A 20346-nucleotide genomic window follows, 5' to 3' on the forward strand; every position below is an offset into this window, starting at 1 on the left:
ATTTCACAATTATTGTCGGTGGATTCTCCATAAAGATAGAGTCTAATAAATACTTAGTCGCTATGCAAACATGTACAGTACCTGAGAAGTAATTTCAATACTGTTTTGGTGCATATTGCATTTTCTCGAATAAATCTGCATTGTGTCTTGCTGACACCCTCCTGGAATGCGGGCCACTCTGTCAATGTGCGGCCATCTTTGAACAAGTTATATTGCTATTTTATTTGGGTAATATCCATGGCATCGTTGCCAAAAACACACTAAATTTTGAAAATTGTTTCCACTTGGTTATTTCTAATCAATCAATCAATCAATCAATCAATCAATCAATCAATCAATCAATGTGGCACATCAAACCTCAAAAGGTTTTTGGCTCAATCAGAATTTTTCTCCAAGCTTCTCTATCTTATGGAATGGTCCTGTTTCCTCCTATTCATTCCATATTCCTTTGCACCTGGTAATTCCAGTGGAATCTGGGTTGTGCCAAAATCTACTTGGTAGTTCTGAGTAACCTTTATCGAGGATTGTTCTTCTCTTCTTATTAGATGTCTAATTGTAACTATTGCTACAACATCTGGTTCCATTTACCTATTCTTCCTAATTTGCTGCTGTCAATTTCCAAGCTTTTGGCAAAACTTAATGCAGTATCACTGTTCCATGTATTCCATCATCTTAGGCAAAACGAAAACATGAGAAGCATGTAGTACACTTCACACATTGGTTATCTTGCCTTGACTGACGCATAAGTCATGTCTGCCTGAAATCATTCAACCACATGAAGATTCCCTCAACTACTGTGCACAGTTTCATCTCCCTACAGTCCTTGGTTTACACAGGAAAAAATAATGTCGGATGCTTTTTGGAAAGATCTCGTATTTCCGTGAAAATCTAGAAATCGATTTTTTGCAACATCACAATACTTTCTCTTTATACAATGAGTCTCAGCGAACTTTTCCCGCAAACTCACGGAGGTTAGCCAGATTAAAATGTACTATGTTATATTAGTAACATTTGGTACTCACGCTCCCCACAGTAGTTGCTTTAAGTGTTGCCCATTTTGTGTGATACATAATTTACATCACAACATACACAGAACTTGTTTCACTAAATTTAGTATTTTTTTTTTTCTACATGGAACTGAATGGCCAGGAAATTCACGTCTGAAGTTTTCCTTTGTTCTGCCACACAATTTACTTTCATATGTACGTTTTCACAATTGGACATTCTTATTTTATGGCTAACTACTAAAGATTCCTATATGACTATTCTTACGAGTTTGTCTCCCCTTACCTGCATGACTGGCGAATCTCCTAATGTTTAACTATTTCATCACTCCTAACTTGTGTTTATGTTATGACAACATCACGTGAAAGCTGTGCCAGTCTGTAATCTGACCTCGACAAGTGGCAATAAATGCATGCAGTGACTCAGCCAAAAATTAGTGCAGTTATTACATTGTGTTGTGTTTTGCAATGGTTACATATTTAGTGCGTGAATGTGTACACATTTTGAAAACGTGCATACGAAAAAAGAAATTGTGTAGCATTAAAGAAAAAAGGGGGAGGAGAACTTTAGATTAAATTCCATTGGTCGCCTAGGTCTGTGTAGAAAAACAATACTAAATTCAGAGAATAGGTTTAATAGAACAAATTGTGTGAATGATCTGATGTCAATTCGTGGGTTAAGTCAAATTGCAAGGTATGTAAACTTCTCTCCTTTGGTACTGAACAAAACTCCTTTGTCACAAAATAAGGAGCACTGTAACTGCATCATAGATGAAAGAATGACTTAACCCCTTTAACACATGGGAAAAGTAATTGTGGATAGTTCAAATCTGTACTTATTCCAGTTTAGCCAAATCAACTTAATCCCCTTTACACGAGCACCCGCGAATTATGTATAACACATTATGGGCAACACTTCCAGCAGCTACTGTGAGAAGAAAGAGTAACGAATGTTATTAATATAACACAGTATATATGCTTTAATCTGAAGTGACATGAGTTCATGTATGCAGGCAGTGGTGGTAGAGGGGAAGACCTGCCACTGGTCAGCCAACAGAAACTCTGGGAACATTTGCTGGGACTCAATGTGCTTTGTGAAATGAGAAAGTAAAAAAATAGGTATTACAAAACACATCAGTTATCTCATGAATTGGATCCTTTAAAATTAATCAAGTATTATCCACATGGCTAGCCTGTTTGATAACTTTAAGGGAGGAAATATCATACTAAAAATCCTAAAATGGAAGTTACAAATGTGTTTTACAAAATTTGTGTTGCTAACACGTATATGACAAAACCAAAGCAAACATTGCACACGGACATTAGAACAGAAGTCACCATTTTCTAGCCCAAATCCATGAAAGAGTTGTTACTTTTGACAAGAAGAGAAAGCAGATATGTTGTGATTCATATTTTTAACGAGTGAAGAGTGAATAAATTACACAAAAAAATGTTCTTCTAAAGATTTCTCCTAATGAAAGATGCACTTAAAACAGATTTAGTTTTTAATGTTATGAATGGTATAAATAACCTTAAAATGAACTAGTGCAGGACGCTGAAGGTGACAGGTATGCCCAATCCAAGACCAGTCATTGGTAACATATACCCCAAGGTGAGGAAGCAGAAACAGGTACACCATAAATTCATAGTTAAGTCAAAGAGCATCAAAAAATGTTATAAGATTCTTGAACAAAAATATTATTTCAGATTATATGCATTTATTAAAGTTTCCTATCAAATTTTAACGAATTTTAATTTAAATCAAAATGTTACTCTTGTTCTCCTGCAAATAAAATTGTACATTAATCTGATGTAACATTCTGTATGACTGCTATTTGACTTGCTATGTTAAGAAATCCTTTCACACAGTGCAAAACATATTTGGATCAGCAAACAATATTGTGGCAAATAAAATTAAAATGGATAGACACATAAAATTGCAGGCATAAACAGCTTAGTAAAGCAGCAAATAGGAATGTTACTTATTTCTCTTAGATTGTAATTAACATCAACATGCATTAAGAATAATATTTAAGACTAAAAATGTGGAACAATAAAACATATCTCCAAAGAATATAATATTAAATGATATAGTATGCATAGTGTCAAACAGCCTTTAAACATTTCAAAGTCCTATCTAAATAGACTTGTATTAACAAAGTTCAGTTAATCCTGACAAAAATATTTTTGTCAATTTTAACTAATTATCAGTACCAATATATAAATTCCAACTGAATGTGCAAAGATGGTCAGTCATGGTCGTCATGGAACATTACGTTGAGAGAAAAAGCAATATAAAACTTCAACAATATCTGTCAAATCCCTTAAGTTTTAATTTTCTTCACATTTAAATTGACTTTCAACAAAATGAAAACAGATTTTAAGCATAAAGGATCTGATAGACACACTTCAGACTTTACGAAATACTGTTTTCTAACTTAACCTTTTTCCATATAACAGTTCGTAACTTTATTTATATACAGTAGAAACCCATTTACCGAAATAATGCGGGCAGCGGTGATTTCGGATAAACTATAAATTCCAGGAATCCCACTATATGTTAAGAGAAAAAAATTATTAAAAATCTATTTTTATCTAAAAATTTATTAATTACACCTTACAGTAACAAGACCCACTTAAAGTCACCTTACAGTAACAAGACCCACTTAAAGTAATCAGATATTTTGGTCTGGGTTTTATTTTCAAAACATTTCTTTGCTGCTATGTCCCTCCACCGCTTTATTAGTAAAACATCTATTTGTGATGCCTCCTCACTTTCCTCCACAAAACATATGTATTGGAGAATTTCACCACTTTTTATTTTCCTCACAGTCTCAAGTTTTGCTTAAACTGTAACCACTACACATTTCCTTTTACTCAAAATTTCAATAAAAAGTTTACTGTACACTGTAATATTCGTGCTAAACACAGTTGCATATTACTGGAATATCCTGTATGCAATGCTTCAAACTGCAGATAAAGAATCCACATTTACTTTACTGATTTATGTTTGCTGTGAGGAAACTAATCCTACAAAACTGAAACAAGTTAAGGCATTTCAGAGATTGCCGATAGTATCTCAAAGGCATTGTCAGATGTTGATCTCCTAATTTGCAACCCTCTTTTAAGACTGAGAGAGGAGGGAAAGTTTTCTTATTTAGAGAATTCTGTTAGTGACTGAAGGTTGCCAGGTTCTTTCCAAACCTTCCATTATATTACAGTACTAGCCGTACCCGTGCGCTCCGCTGCACCCGTTAGAAATAAATACACATAGTACATTTGATCCAGGGAACATTCATGTTTGACAGAAGGATAAATCGTTTATTATGTTACTTAATTTAAATTGTATTAAAAAAATTAAAATGCAATCATTTTGATCCAGAGACCATTCATTTGGTCATAAAAATTATTTTAGGAAATACAGGAAACGAATGTACAGAATAGCCTATCAAGTTTTCTGTGCATAAGAAGCTATTTTAATCTTAACTGTCCTCGATTCACTCAGAAGTTACTGTAATAACATTATAGCATTATGTCCATCTAGAGAAACTACACTTTCCAATGATGAATTAATAATTAATTATACAAATCGGTTAATTCAGCTTCTGATATTACTTCATACAAACACAGAAACATTCTCTTTAGGCTATGTTTCATAGCTTTCGATTGTTGTTGTCCAAGGCCCCTTATAGACGAAGTCATTTGTTTTTTATTTCATTACACCGTCTTAGACGGCGTTGTTATTGTAATTTTGAAACTCATTTATCTCATTAAATATCAGTCCTATCAAAATTTTGCATAGAATAAAACTTATCGGAAAATATTTTAAAGAAACTTTTGTTATGTAATATTTTTCATGAAAATTAATAATAAGGGAGATATTTCGATTTATTTAATTCAAGCCCCATTATAATCCCCCTTTTAAATAAAATATTTTGAATGCCACATAGCCTAAAATCTAAGTTACAACGAACTTAATTTACATTCCAATTTTCATATAAATCGGTTCAGCCATTATCGCGTGAAAAGATAAACATCCAGACAGACAGACAGACATACAAACAAAAATTTCAAAAAAGCTATTTTCGGTTTCAGGGCGGTTAATTATATATGTTAGGACCAATTATTTTTTGGAAAATCGAAAATTACCAGAAAAATTTCGGCTACAGATTTATTATTAGTATAGATGTTAAAATGAGTATACACTGTGTATCTTGCAGGGGAGGGGTAGGAAGACGCTTCAATTGACTGAAGTTCAGATAAACGAGGTTCTACATGTTACAATTCTAAGTAGCAGACACCACGTGCTCTAAAGGAAGTATTTTTATCCATTTATTCTTCTTGTTTTATAAGTGCGTGTTGGTTCCCATAACAAAGAGCTCAAATCTGACTCCAGCGAGTACACTGGACTTTGAGTCCACAAAAATGGTGTTTGGGGCAGTGTTTTTTGGGTACGAGAAGGAACTCCTTATTTCACCTGTCTCTATTTTACCATTTCTTCACTAATCTTCATCATTCTAAAATAAAGCAAAACCATCTCCACATGACACACAACAGTGATTTACAGGTCTGACACATTACTCTTAGAAATCACTTTTAACATACACGGGTAATGTTATGCATAATGACCGAACACTGTGTCAGGAAAACTATCACTTGGTTAATACAAGTTTCTGAGAAGCATTATCTGTTTCATACACGTATCAACAATTAATCTTCAAAATACCACATATATATTAATAATGAAATCTATTTATATTACTTTTACCACAAAAGTTGTCTAATAAATCTAAAGATTTCATCTCAAGGAGTGAAACTCATGTTGAAATCAACTACAGTACGGCTGTTGGCTGCAGCTGAAAAAGTACATTTTTATTTCTTACCTAATATGAACCCCATCTGCTATGTGCTGCACAAGGTCACCGATGATTTCATGCTTGATGTAGTATAACATTCTCACCCTAAGAAGAACTCTGCAACGTGGAAAAAAGTTATTGTAGAAAAAGTGTTGAAATGAGCAAAACTTATTTAGGATCTCAAATAATGAATTTAAAAAATTAGTACATCACAGGCGAATATGTTATCGAACACAAGTGGTATGTAAATTTTCAGTGTCTTTTAATAGCAAAATAAATTTGTTTTTGTATCTAGCACACAATATCTGACGGATTTGATGGCATATGAAGGCGTGTATAGAAAATTGTTCTACACAACTGCCTCTACGCACTGTTGTCCAGGTAGCAGGTGCACTATATGCCACTGGGGCCATGTCATGTTAAGTCTGGTTCAGACGGTGCGTGTTTCTGTGATGGATTCCAAAATGGCTGCGCGGATGGGTAGCTTGCATGCTGACTGGCTGGCTCCCGTGTTGCCTATGGTGATGGTAGTTGTTCACACGGAGCTGGCTCTTTTCACAGTTCAAATTGGAAAATCATTTGCTGTTTCATCTGTTGCCAACACTCATGGTCAAAAAGAAACTAAACTGTGAGTGGAAAACAACTAAAGTCCTACATTAACAGTAGTAAATGTCGTAATAAAGTAATTAAGCCATAAGTGCAAAACAGCTAAGTCCGATATTTAATTGTTGTTTCTTAGAAACTAGAGATTATAGAAAAAAACAGGTTTAGTTGGAAAACAACGAACATGGCGACATGGTTTCAGTGGTGATATTATATGATCATCTTTGGTTTCCAGCATGCAAACCATCACGAAAAATAGCAAGGAACCTACCCTCGAAATCCAGCAAGCTAGCCATCCACGGAGCCACCAGAGCGCATTACTTCCGGCTAGTGACCACACAGGCGACCCATCCGCGCAGCCACCTTGGAATCCATCACAGAAACACGCACCGTCTGAACCGGGCTTTACTGTTTAACACTTCCGCCCATCTAATCCTCTATTGATAAATCTACGATAAACATACTTAAAACCAGCTTTTTTTTTTTTTTATAGAATCTGTCAGTCCAACTTCCATATTTTTACAATATATAGTTCCGAAGGTGATTGGAAATAGGGGAGTCAAGTTCAGACTATATTTCACGTCCTTTATTATTGCTTTCTTTCTTCTGAGATGGAGGACTGTTTGCTTAGTCTGAGTTTCTCTTTCTCTCGTCTCCGTAAGAGAACAGCCGAACATATTATCGCTTTAGTTTCAGATTGTCTTCAATGCAGGTGTGCAGAAGAGTGTAAAATATATTTGCGAGTTTACATGTGTGCTATTCCAAGTGTATGTAATGTCTCATGAATAGTAGCAGTAGCTTTACTATGCACAAAAACGTACAGTTACTCATGGACAAGGCAGGGAAGTAATTTATGATGTGTATACTTTTTTTAAAGAATTCATCAGCAGAAGAAAAACATGCTACCATCGGTTTTCCCAAGAGCCTGGACTTGACTGCCGATGCATCGTGAAGTGTGAGTGTATGTACATACATACAATTGTGACAATTTACAAGGAAGCCAAGTACTCAGTACGAAATATAAATGTGCTATTATTCAGGTCTTTAGGAAAGCATTTTGTAATAAATGTAAGACATGACAATGACAGTGACAATGATTATGAGGGCAGTACATCAAATGAAGATGGTGATAATCCTATAATTTCCCCTTCTTTAGAAGTCCTTTCTTTACTAAAATAAATAGAAACACAACCCTTACATCATTAAGGTATGTGCTGTGCTCTCATGGGGGTCATATGAAGCCATAAGGCGTATGAGAACCTACAATTCTTTAGTGAATCATATGGATACCAAAGTTTTGTATAGATCCAGTGGAGCTGTTATGGTAGTGTGCAGGACAACTTCAATTAAACTTGAAATGAAGACGTAGCTTTTTAAAAGGCTAAATACCAAATTTTTCAAATTTCATTTTATTCAATGTAAGGAAGGTACATCCATGAGAATATACTAAATGGGACTGGAAGAGACTCATTCACGCAAGTATCTTAACATGCATTTGGCAGTTGTTTTTAATCAATATATCAAGAAAGTTGTTTTTGACACCTAGCCCTTTTGGAAATAAAGGTATTTAATTATAAATCTGTCCATACACAACTCGAATGTACAAAATGCATGATGCAGTGTTTCCAAAGACAACAGAATGCTGAAACTATTATAACACTGGAAAGAGATTAGTTATCTGTTTACTATGAGACGCCTTGCCTTGAGATCTCATTAGGACACAACATTTAAAATGAGATATTAAATCAATTTCCTTGCAATCTGATGGCAACCTTGTACAATTCAATACATTTATCAAACCTTTTTCTAATACATAACGCACTTACTTGTTGGCATGCCTGCTTAGATGTTTCTTGTAGTTGTTTTCCAAAAAGATGTCTCCGTCATATTTCTCATGTCGACTCCAATCATTTACTTCCATCGGGTCATGATGCATCATCGGTCCCAATCTTCCTTCACGCATATCCTTCTTCATGTGCTTTTTGTTTTTCCTTCCACGTGGAACAGGTGTATTTAAACCTAAAAACAATTACATACATTATTCATTGGGGAAGTTTAGGCAAGATACAGAAATGCACAAAATTATTCTATTTCTTCTTTTTACACTATTTATGTTCTCAACCTATGGTGACTAAGTCATCTTAATAAATTCTACCAGTACTTAGTTTTAAAAATGCATCATGATTCACGGATATTCCCTAGCACTTAAGTTTATTCATTCTATGTGCCTGAGTAGTTACAATGTTCACAGCTTCAAACACAGATAACAAGGAGAGGACATATTTAAGCAAATGATGTAAAACGAAGTGCAGCAAAGTTCTCACAGCTGCCAAGGTATTGGTACTGAAAGTATGGTCTGCTATTTCATTAAATGATCTACCTATCTTTTTGTCACTGCTTTCAACTAGCAATTAGCTTTCGAAAGCACTGAACTAGTTCCATTTTATAGTGTTATTTTACATTTAGAATTATTGCTTTAACTTATTTTAAACATACGAGAACACGCCCATAAGTAATAGAGGAAGAAATATATTTATTCTTTCATAATACAGTGCTTTAATGTAAGTTATACAGAGTAATTACAAATGATTCATCACATTTTAATGCAAATAATTCCGAAAACTATGGATATAATATGTTTGAGGTAATCATGAATCGAAAGAAAAACTCTGAAAGTTTACTTTTCCATTGTTATAACTCTGGCGCTTGTAGACAGACGGCAGCACAAGCATAGTTTTCAAAATGATGTCTGTGCAGCAGAAAGCATTCGCAATTTTGGAATATGAGAAATCATTCTCCTTTGTTACTGTACAGTGCACGTTCAGGAGACAATACCCTGAAACTTTATCACCATGTCACCAAAGCTTCCGTCAATTTAAGGCAACTGGTACCATGAGTAAAGTGGACGCCCAAGCATTTCTAATGAAACAGTGGAGTGAGTGAGAGCAAGTTTCATTCGCAGCTCTCAGAAATCAACATATGGCACCAGCCGGGAAATTGATATTCTGCAACCGAATATATGGAAAATTTGTTCTAAAAGTTCATTCTATCATTTTAAGACGTGACACAAGTGACATCACAGTAAACTTTACGGGTGCTATTCATAGACATTTCGCAGCACGTGCTACGAGCATACTAAGCTAGCCCCGGCTATCCACTGGTTACTAGTACAGAATTCAAATCATATCCTATCGCTAACACTGGTTTATGAATACGAAAAATGCTGATCATCCACCGAAAGCCCGCGCTAAAAATGTCTATGAATATGACTCTAAATGTCAAAACGTTATAATTTTTCTCTTTTGTAGTTCAAACAAAGACTACATTTTATGTAAAAAAAAAAAAGATTCGAACTGAGTCTCTACAACATATTAGTACACACTGTTACACATTAGGTTATCTTAACTTATATAAAATGAATTGCAACTGATAAATAATCTGGAGACTTCACAATAACATTGATTTATTTTTTTTATTTATTTATTTATTTATTTATTTTTTTTGCAAAAGAAGACTATAACTACATATATTGCTACATTGCTAACTCATCTTCAAACTTTTAATATGAGAACTGAAATATCGCGTTTTTCTATTGGCGACATTTCATTGTACATTTGAAAAATATTGGAGTGCAAGAGGTCAAATGACTTTATTGTCAAACGCCTGGCATTAGAAAACAACAACAACATTTGACAGTCCTGATGTTTAAATAATGTATCTGTTTTGTTACTTGATCAGATGATCACAGGCTAAAAATCGGAACAATCACTGATCTACCTTCATTTACTACTATATTATGTTAATAACAGATCGAACATTGTGACTTGAGAATCAATTTAAAAACAAAGACAAATGGAGAAAATCCAATTTTCTGAGCATGTGATTGATTGATTGATTAATTAATCAGTATTTAATTTATGTGCTTACCCATGTGATTTCTAGGAAACCGTGCCTCTCCATTTTCTGATGGTGTTATAAGGTCCCAGATGAAACTACGGATTTTATCATCACCACGATAATATCGCAAACAAAAAAGTAACTGTGGGGAGGAGAAAGACATTATTAGTTATGAACACATAGTATAGAACAGAAAATAAAGTGACTACTAGATTAGGGTTACCAGATTAAATTTCTGGGATCGAGGACATCTCAAGCTAAAACTAGGACACTAAGATTTAAAAAAAATTATATCATATGGCATTAAAAATGTTAATTTTCAAACTTACAACACTGTCCACATGCCATATTACAAACATGTAATAGTTAAAAATTTTATAGCAACAATTAAAATAATATTAATAAAGTGAGCTGTGATAGTAAAATGAAATCAATATTGAATTCAAAACGTATTTTTCTAACTTGCCTAGTATTTCAATCAAATTCCCATTACTTTAAAGATATTTATAAAATCATTACAGTTCATATTTTGAGTTTTATTGCACGAGTAAGACATTCGCAATGGAGTCAACTGAGGAAAGATTCCTTTCTTCTGTCCAATGGCTCTGCATTAAAGAGAATATTCTTTCAATATTCGTATTACGGGCTTGAATCGCAAAGAAAAACTGAATCAGTTTAAGTAGTCTCAAGCAAACTTCACTATTTACAAAACTACTATGGTTGTTTTTTTATGTACCTTTACGTCCAGGGAAGACTGACGTCTAGTAACCCTATACTAGATATAAAACACTCTGAATATGCAGTACATGAGTTTTTAACACATAATCTAAAATAAGTGAAGGTATAGTTAACTCTATTAGAGGCAATGAAGGCCCACAGGGCACGGGAAATTAAGGCTCCTACCTCTCCAATCAGCATTAATAGCAGTAGGGATGTCAGTTCCACATGCTTGCTGTCTTTACCACGAAGGAAATACTCTTGATACTCATTAATTTATGTTACAGACTGCAAGAACTCCAGACCCATTTAACCTATCATCTACAACTTATTAAAACACTACTCTCTCGTAACTACACAATATGCAAAAAAGATTCCAAACCTATCATGGATGCTCAACATTTACTATTAAAATATATCATAATACTTTAAATGCAGAATAACAAAATGCAAGAGATTTAAGTTTGTATTGAAAAGCACAAAAAGAAATGTTAAATTTTCTGGCAGTGAAGACAGAAAACAAATCTCAATAATGATTCAATGAAGGCATTAAGATAAAATGGAATTATACGAGATCTTTCATAAATAACTGATCACCCTAAAAATTCACTAATTTTTACGATTTTTGGCTGTGTTGCACGTCTCTGCTAGTAAGAACCTTTCCTGGTGTCATATTCCACCAGAAAGTGCTATTTTTATTCCATGCGTGTTTGCATTGGTATAACAAATGAGCGGCATGCATGGGATGTTCGAACCTTGCTTGATAAAGTGTTTCCTAATAAGTGGATTGGTTGTGCAGGTCTAATTGCTTGGCTGCCAAGATCTCCAGACTAAACTACCCTGAATTTCTTTTTATGGGGATTTGTTAAAGATCGTGTGTTTGCAGATAAACCTTCCACCATCTCAGAATTTATGGTGAAGGAAAGGAATGTGCACACGATACAGATGGTTACTCCTGAAATGCTCTTGACAGTGCATGAAGAGATGATTCGTCACTTGCATTTATGCATTGTTTGCAGCGGCAGGCATGTTGAGAATTATGAGCCATAATTAGTGTAAGTGTAAGTTCATTGCACTTTATAGAAATTTATGGTTTTTCTAACACTAACCCTATGTTTTAAGTTTCATAGCAATAGTTTCATTCATCTCTACGTAGAAAAGAGAGACTTCCGGCGAGGAAACACAAAACAAACTGAGTTTATAGCACTGGGAAAGGTTCTTAATAACAGAGATGTACAACACAACCAGAAACCGTAAAAATTGATAATTTTTCAACTGATCAGTTACTTATGAAAGACCCTGTACATGAATTTTTAAAGCTGCTTTTAAGCATGGTAATATTAGCACTTCAAAATAATAACATAAAAAACTAGATAAAAAATAGTGATTATGCTGCAGAGCCTGAAATGAAGTATTTACACCCCCCTCTGATGACTGTGAAACAACACTGGGTTTAGCTGGAAACGACTGATATTGTCAATTATGAGAATCATTTATGCTTAATCTAGATTAGACACTGTGTCATGTCATTATAAAAAAGAGAAGAATCGTTAAATACTTACTATTACTCTCGCACAATCTTCTACATCACTCTCTCGCCACCCTCTACGAAAATGACTATGTGCAAGAATCTCCGGCCATCTTCCCCATCTACAAAATATAAATTCATATATGTACTGCAGGTACTGCAAATCTGATTCCATCTGATAGTATCATGTATTTCTGTTTCAGTCATTTAAAGATCAACTCAGTGAGAGCCTCAGGCTCCCTCAGTATTAGCATGGCTAGTCATCATTAACAATATTATCATCTACATTCTATTTGAGGAGAAGAAGTATTATCATACGTATATGAAACATGGAAAATGATTTCAGTTTTACAGATACGTAACACTATGAAATGCCAGTATTTTTAAATAGTTTCTTAATTAATATCAGGCTCAGCAATAACTCCACAAGCTTCAATTTTTACCGAAGTACCGTATTTACGCGATTATAAAACGCACCTTCTTTTAACAAAATGTCATCTTGAAAATTGGGATGCATATTATATCTAATGACATTAAATTCGCACACAATCAGACTCGAACAAAATTAAATTAACACTCAATTTATGCTATGAAAAGTGGTGGGAATCCATTGACACAAACAGCCATTAAATGCTCGTGTTTTCTCGTCTTTTGTGCATTTTTCATTTATAATTTAATGTCCATTTTTGACAACAATAATCATTAATATGAATATTATTTTTAACTACGGTAATGACTTAACGACAATTTCTTTTTATTCTGAGATTTTATGTATACAACTTTTAACAATTGCGTGTCTTTAAATAAATAAAAATAATTTATCAATAATTACTGATGAAAGATGAAAGGGTGACATGACGTTAGTCAATCAACGTTCGGACCTATTGACTGCAAGTTCCATTCCTGATACTGCAAGCGAGGATGAATGAAATGCATAGTTAAAGTAAGAGTACATTTATGACCTGTCTTGATAATATAATTTTAATCTTGAGTAGTTTATAGCACATACGCGTAATTTTTTTATGGACTTCAGGATAAAAAAAAAACTACGTTATACTATATTATATTCGAGTAAATACAGTATGCACAAAAGACAGCATAAGTTTGCCTGTAGATAATTTGCACCAATTAGGCCGAATGTGTTATGAAATGAGACTGAACACAAAAAGGCATGAATTCAAACTTCTCACCACTCCAATAAACTTAATGAAGTGATCATTTCTTCCAGTTTATTTTTTAACTTCTCTCTGAGTATGCAAATGACTGAAATTAATAATGAGGCATTAATTGATGCTTTATTTCAGAACTCTCATTATGGGATACAAAAATAAGTTTCATTGCTACACAAACAACTTCATTGTTTAATATACATTAACCAATGAGCATAAAATAAATAGGCTATAAGCTAAGATATGATAGGATAAAGTACAAGGTAAGGTTAAATATATGACAGGATCTTACACATTGGGCAGCATATTGTGTGTGCATTCCAAAACGTCCACCTTTAATAATTTTTGATATGCAGGGATATGATTTTGAGGGAAAACATACTAATTCAGTTTTTACAGAGGGAAGTTCAAAACAATTCCTGACCGAATTTTCTGTTCCACCTCTTAACACTTCTGAATTTCAAATTGCACCACCTATCTATCTTCAGACACATCATTTTAAAAGATGATTAACTCTATCAGTCTAAAAAAAAAATTGGTCCACCAGTTTCTGAGATATAGCCAGAAATGTAAAGTTCAGTTGATATTAGATTGAATTATTAAGACAATGTGCTGTTACTGTGTGTACCAGAAACAAATCTGTTATTTGCCTAGTATGACTTGAATTTCATTGTTGTGAAATTGTCTGGAGTTGTTTTATTTTGTTAAGTTTATATATACACACTTTAACATCTTATACCCAGACCGTTGTAGAAAATATTTGGGGCTAAGAGGGATGAAGTTACAGGAGAATGGAGAAAGTTACACAACACAGAACTGCACGCATTGTATTCGCACCTGACATGATTAGGAACATTAAATCCAGACGTTTGAGATGGGCAGGGCATGTAGCACGTATGGGCGAATCCAGAAATGCATATAGAGTGTTAGTTGGGAGACCGGAGGGAAAAAGACCTTTAGGGAGGCCGGGACGTAGATGGGAAGATAATATTAAAATGGATTTGAGGGAGGTGAGATATGATGATAGAGACTGGATAATCTTGCTCAGGATAGGGACCAATGGCGGGCTTATGTGAGGGCGGCAATGAACGTCTGGGTTCCTTAAAATCCAGTAAGTTAAGTTAAGTTATACCCAGACCGTTGTAACCTTGCACCTGACAGGTTTGCGTAATGTTGATAGTGAGAGATGCGATGTTGAAACAATGACCACTACACAACAGTTGACTTAATTTTCGCAGAGTTTGCAATTCTGTACTGTTAATTCAAATGACAATTATTATGTAACTCCGTTCTTTATTATTGTTCTCTTAGAGGCATAAAGTTTTTGATGTTTGCTATATTACATTAATTGCAAGAATGGATAAATGTCTATATATTATATGGACAAATTTCTTCTCCTCTTGACTATCTATGCAAAGAATTCTCACAATGCGAGTTATCATTTTCTGAATGACGTCTTTTTGCGACAATTTACAGCAGCGCTACTTACAGCTTTATGACATTAACACACAAACTACTCACGTGTTAGTAACACTACGTAACATAGCATGTAGCAAACTGATAACACAGCAGCAGATAGAGAACACTATGTTCTGACTGGTTCAGAAAGGTTACTATACAGCATTCTTCAACTTATTCATAGGAAGGATTACCAACGCAAATAACAACTGCCAAGTGCAAGGTTACAATGGCCTGGGTATAGTCATTTAGCGCAAGTAGGATTTTTAGATATTCATCAGCAGACTTTGAACTACTGTTATGATTCTGTACAAAGAAGACATAGGTGATTTTCAGCATTTCGGTCTTTTCTTAATTGTGTCACTAATAAACCAACAAATTAACAGTTGTCACACTTTCTGTCTTGTGCCACCAAAAGCGTATTCCGAATCTCACTGGACCGGTGGACAACAATGACGTCACGCTGCAGCGAAATAGGAACAAAACTGCTGGAAGGATCGATGGCTGTCATGGCAACTGTATAAGTTGTTGTCTGTGCTACGCTAGCAAAATTTTGCGAAATTTCCGTACTGCCATCTCGTTCAAAGAAAAGAGAGCATAAACAATTTATTTCTTGAACCGGTAGTAATAATTGGTCTGTTCACATGTTCGCTCATAAGCCATTAACATATTGTTTTTACGTTGTGCTCATTACAAACAATACAGCAGAACACACCGCCATGACACAACAGCGCACGATGTCATTCATCTGCTAATTCCCGCTCTATACAAGAACCAATCAGATTCACTGATGGCGGCTGATGGAGACTGCCACCACCTCTACAAGCTGATGGCACCGGTGGAGCATCGGTGACTCCATCGGTGAAATTTGGAACACCGTGATGCCATCGGATTGCTCACCAGTGAGATTCGGAATATGCTGCAAATCAACTCAGGATGACAGCAGTGAGGCTGCATCTGTGGCTCAGTGCTAGCTTTCTTTCAGGCAGTCTGGGTTCGATACCCAGCCAGTTGTAATGGAAATTGTGGTGGACAAAGCAGATGCTGCAAAGGTTTTCTCGGGGTATTCCCATTCTCTCTATCATTCCACCAACACTCTCCACCTCCCCTTCATTTCATTTATCGTCACAAATTGTTAAAAATAAGATAATCAGTCTTGGGAATAATACAGATTTCAAATACTAGTATAAAGGAAGAGGTTGTGACAGTGGGCCTTGGGCTTATCAGGTACTGGTCTGGGGATGGAACCTGGCTCTGTAAGAGATGACGTGAAATGGCCCATCTGTCGGCATCGGGTTCACGAGTGACACCTGTTGGGCTTAGACAATCATTGCATTACATGTATAAGGTTCAGAATGGGCCACTGTTTTACACCTCGGTTCTGGCCCTTGAAAAGTCCAGCCGATCCAAGACACCAGTGAGAGGGAATATACACCTCCTACCCATTTCTCGCTTGCTTACAATATACAGTAAAACCTTGGATTCCGAGTAACTTGGTTTGCGAGTGTTTTGCAAAACAAGCGAACAATGACGAAACATTTTTGTTTGATAAACGAGCGATGTCTTGCAATATGAGCAGAACAATTTGTATGTAACTTGCTTCGCTTGTGAGCAACAGCAAAAGGCAATGAAGGGGATCTCGTCTGAGGAGGAAGAGAAGGAATTCCTCACTTCAAATGAGATTAAAGAGGTGTGTAAAAAGTGGGAAGTGCAAAATTTTGTTCAAATTCACCACCCTGATAAGGTTGTAGCTGTTTAATGACCACGCAATGTCACATTTCCACATAATCGTCAAAATGAGGAAAAAGCAGGTATCATTGGATATGTTCTTAGTCAAAGCAAAATATTCCAGTCAGTTAAGCAGTCACAAGTGATTCCTTTAGTGATAGTGAAAACATTTTCTTTAAATGTTCAAGAAGTTTACTAAGCAGTAAAACATGTGAAAAACACTCAAAAACAAAATACAGTAACGTAATTTGTATTGCATTATTGTATTGAATTTTACTTAAATTAAAATGTATTTTATATGAATAAAAGGTTATTTGCATTGTTTTTTAATGGAGAAAGTCGCTTTGATATGTGAGTGTTTTGGATTAAGAGCACATTTTCGAAACGAATTATGCTCGTAATCCAAGGTTTTACTGTACTCTATAAAACAGAAAGCCCCAGCTGCTTCAGGCCAATCAATTACTGGACTAGAAGATACTAGTAATTCCTCTAGTTCCAAACTTTCTATTCTATCGTAGTTTGTTGTGATTTCTTTCTTATTCCTTCCCTCCCTTATTAGGCCCGTAACACACTTGAAGAGTTTTTGCCAGCGAGAAATGTGTTACGAGAAAATAAAAAAATTGATAACATGGATTCAAATGGACGTCCACACACTGGAATAGATTCTCGTTCGAGGTAAAAACCTCGCACGAGTTTCTCACTGGAATCAGTAGCTCAGCGAATTTTCTTGACACATTTATCAAAGATGTTTGACATTTATACTCTTTATGATGATTGAATGTAGAAAAAGATATTACAGGTGGTGATGAATTGTATTGTTTTTATTTGAAAATGAGGAAAGATGGCTGATAATTGCAGTTAGAAACTTATCGAACTTGTACGATGTCACCCATAGGCCTATTTATATGATACACGGGATGAAAACTATAAAAACACGAAACTTAAAGAAGAAATCTGGAGACAAATATCAGATTATCTGAAAATAAATAGGGCTATATTTTATTTTGATAAGATTTAATAGTATTAATTAAACATTTGAAATAATGTATCTATATGTCTTAACAGTTTACATAATTTTATTCAGAACATTGCAAAGAATCCTCTATCATATCATGAATAGCAAAAAACTTAGGTCTATTCAACCTGTAATAATGCCAAATCGAAACCAGTGTCCAAAACTCGCCCTTATTTTCATAAGATACAATGTGATTTTCAGATATTTCTGACTTTAATTTTAGGCCTACTTTTTCTTTCCACTAACAAAATATGTTCATGTAACTCCATTTCCTCATCATCTGAATACTCAAATTCAACACAGTGTTCGTACGTAATTTGTAAAGTACGACAATATACGTAAATACATAACCTATAATATTTCCCCAGAGTCATTACTATAATCAGAAAAATGCTTTCTGCATGAAGGCAGTGTATAGATAATCATATCGAGGTGTGATCTGTGATAACGAGAACTCGCCAAGTGTGTGGAGGAGGCTCTTCGCCTCTTTCTCGCAACACATTTCTCACTAGCGAAAACTCTTCCAGTGTGTTATGGGCCTTATGGAGTTTCAATTGGTCCCTCCCTTACCTCTGCTTTCTCCTTAGAGGTTGTTGACTTTTTTAAGTCTCGCCTTGCCTTCCCACTCTCAGTCAGAAATAGTTGTAAGAATGAGTCTTGTTAAGAGGAGTGCCTACCACTCCGTTTTTCCTGTTCTTAAATAACTATTCTTCCCTTCAATTCAACCCTCAGAGTAAACCAGCCACACCTCTTACAATCACTCTTACCTCATTTTTTCTCCTGAGTCTCCTCCTGCACGAGTCAGAGGAAACATTTATGTACAAAATAAAACAGATTCAATAAAGTAAATATAGTACATAATCTCATTTCTGAGCCCCAGCCCTCTTTTCCATACACTATTACCCCTCTCCTCAATTCCATTCCTGAGGGACTCAAAGGAATGTACACATCTAATATAGTTATTAATTTAAAAAGTACAGATGAGTATGTCATGTAACACATTTATGGAATTTAAAAGAACCCTAATCGTGAAAAGGAGGGCAACAGGTATAATTATTGGCTAATTTCCAAACAATATCTTAACAGAAGCATTTTCCTATATTTTGATCTCTGAGTATACTAAGAAAGACCAACGAACGCCAAAAAAAACTAACATGTCTCAAGAATAAAATTAAAAGCATGCAGTTTTCTTTTCTGGATGTGTTCTGAAACTAATGAAATATATACTGTATTTTTAGCTGGAAATATATTTCCGTAGTGAAATAATTTGACACAGTTAAAAACTGACAGCACAATTATGTACGGAGAATGAGGAAATGGTAGAATACCTCAGGTAATATAGAAATGGGAGGTTTAGGGGAGAAGACAATAAGGACGACCAGTGGCTAATAGGCTAAATAATTTGACAAAGTTAAAACCTGACAGCACAGTTATATAGGGAGAATGAGAAATAGCAGAATATCTCAGGTAATATAGAAATGGGAGGTTTAGGGGAGAAAACAATAAGAACTATCAGTGGCTACTTGGTTCCACAGTGTACAAAATTCGATGGAGAGATCCAGTGCAACAGAGGAAGATACACAATACAGGAAGTACAAAGAAACGCAAAAAAAATAATAATAATAATAATAAATAAAATAAATAAAAATAACTAGGGACAATATGTAATGCTATTGTTCTTTATTTTTACTATGTAGTGTAAATTTGTATTGTATTATGTTTATAATGTACCTGAACATTTTACTTTGTTCGAATGGAGAGGAACCAAGGCAAAGAACAAATTGCCATATAATAAAATAATAATAAAGTCTAACAACAACTGATCAAATATTCAACTTACCCAAATGTGAGGAGACCTCTCTCAACTTTGAAGCATTCACTTCGGGCCCAACTTCCATAAACTATTTCACCATCTTTCGGGACATAGTCATCACTCAAGAACTTCAGCCTTGACCTCTTCCCATGCTTTGTTCTATTTCTTCGTCCTGTAAGAAAAATTAACAGAAATTGACACATAGTTAACTACAACGTGAATTAAAATGCATTAAAGAATTAAAAGTGTATGTGTATACATTATCCAGACATTTAACAAGTAGGCAGAAGGTAGAGTTTCCAAGGTTTGGAAGTAAATCCCGAAAAAACAAAATATATGGTTATGTGACCAGAAAAGTACGAAATGGAAATATAAAATTTGAAATTTACCTTTGAAGAGCTGTAATTGAAAGAATCGAGAAGTGAACCCTTCAATGGTATGGCCACGTAAAAAGGATGAAAGATGAAAGATGGCCAAAGATTATTCTGGAATGGTCACCTCGGGGAAGGAGGAAGCGTGCAAGACCAAGAAAAACATGGAAAGCCAGTGTCATACAAA

The 20346-nt window shown here is 34.8% G+C and overlaps 1 protein-coding gene and 1 non-coding gene across 7 annotated transcripts in view; both read right to left on the reverse strand.

Moving 5' to 3' along the window:
- The window catches only part of LOC138694538 (chromodomain-helicase-DNA-binding protein 7-like), a 221753-nt gene that overhangs the window by 64632 nt on the left and 136775 nt on the right, over nucleotides 1-20346 (reverse strand). For all 6 annotated transcript variants that reach the window (XM_069818377.1, XM_069818394.1, XM_069818410.1 and 3 more), the window contains 5 exons: nucleotides 19816-19960; nucleotides 12640-12727; nucleotides 10391-10502; nucleotides 8290-8482; nucleotides 5888-5977 (listed from right to left, as the gene is read on the reverse strand). In XM_069818377.1, coding sequence (XP_069674478.1) covers nucleotides 5888-5977; nucleotides 8290-8482; nucleotides 10391-10502; nucleotides 12640-12727; nucleotides 19816-19960 — 628 coding nt within the window. The remainder of the gene's footprint in view (nucleotides 1-5887; nucleotides 5978-8289; nucleotides 8483-10390; nucleotides 10503-12639; nucleotides 12728-19815; nucleotides 19961-20346) is intronic.
- On the reverse strand, nucleotides 12794-12877 carry LOC138710026 (small nucleolar RNA U6-53/MBII-28). Its single transcript, XR_011335027.1, has one exon. It is a non-coding gene; the product is annotated as a small nucleolar RNA U6-53/MBII-28 (small nucleolar RNA).

Source organism: Periplaneta americana, chromosome 1, assembly GCF_040183065.1.
Source record: "Periplaneta americana isolate PAMFEO1 chromosome 1, P.americana_PAMFEO1_priV1, whole genome shotgun sequence".
Taxonomy (NCBI): Eukaryota; Metazoa; Arthropoda; class Insecta; order Blattodea; family Blattidae; genus Periplaneta; species Periplaneta americana.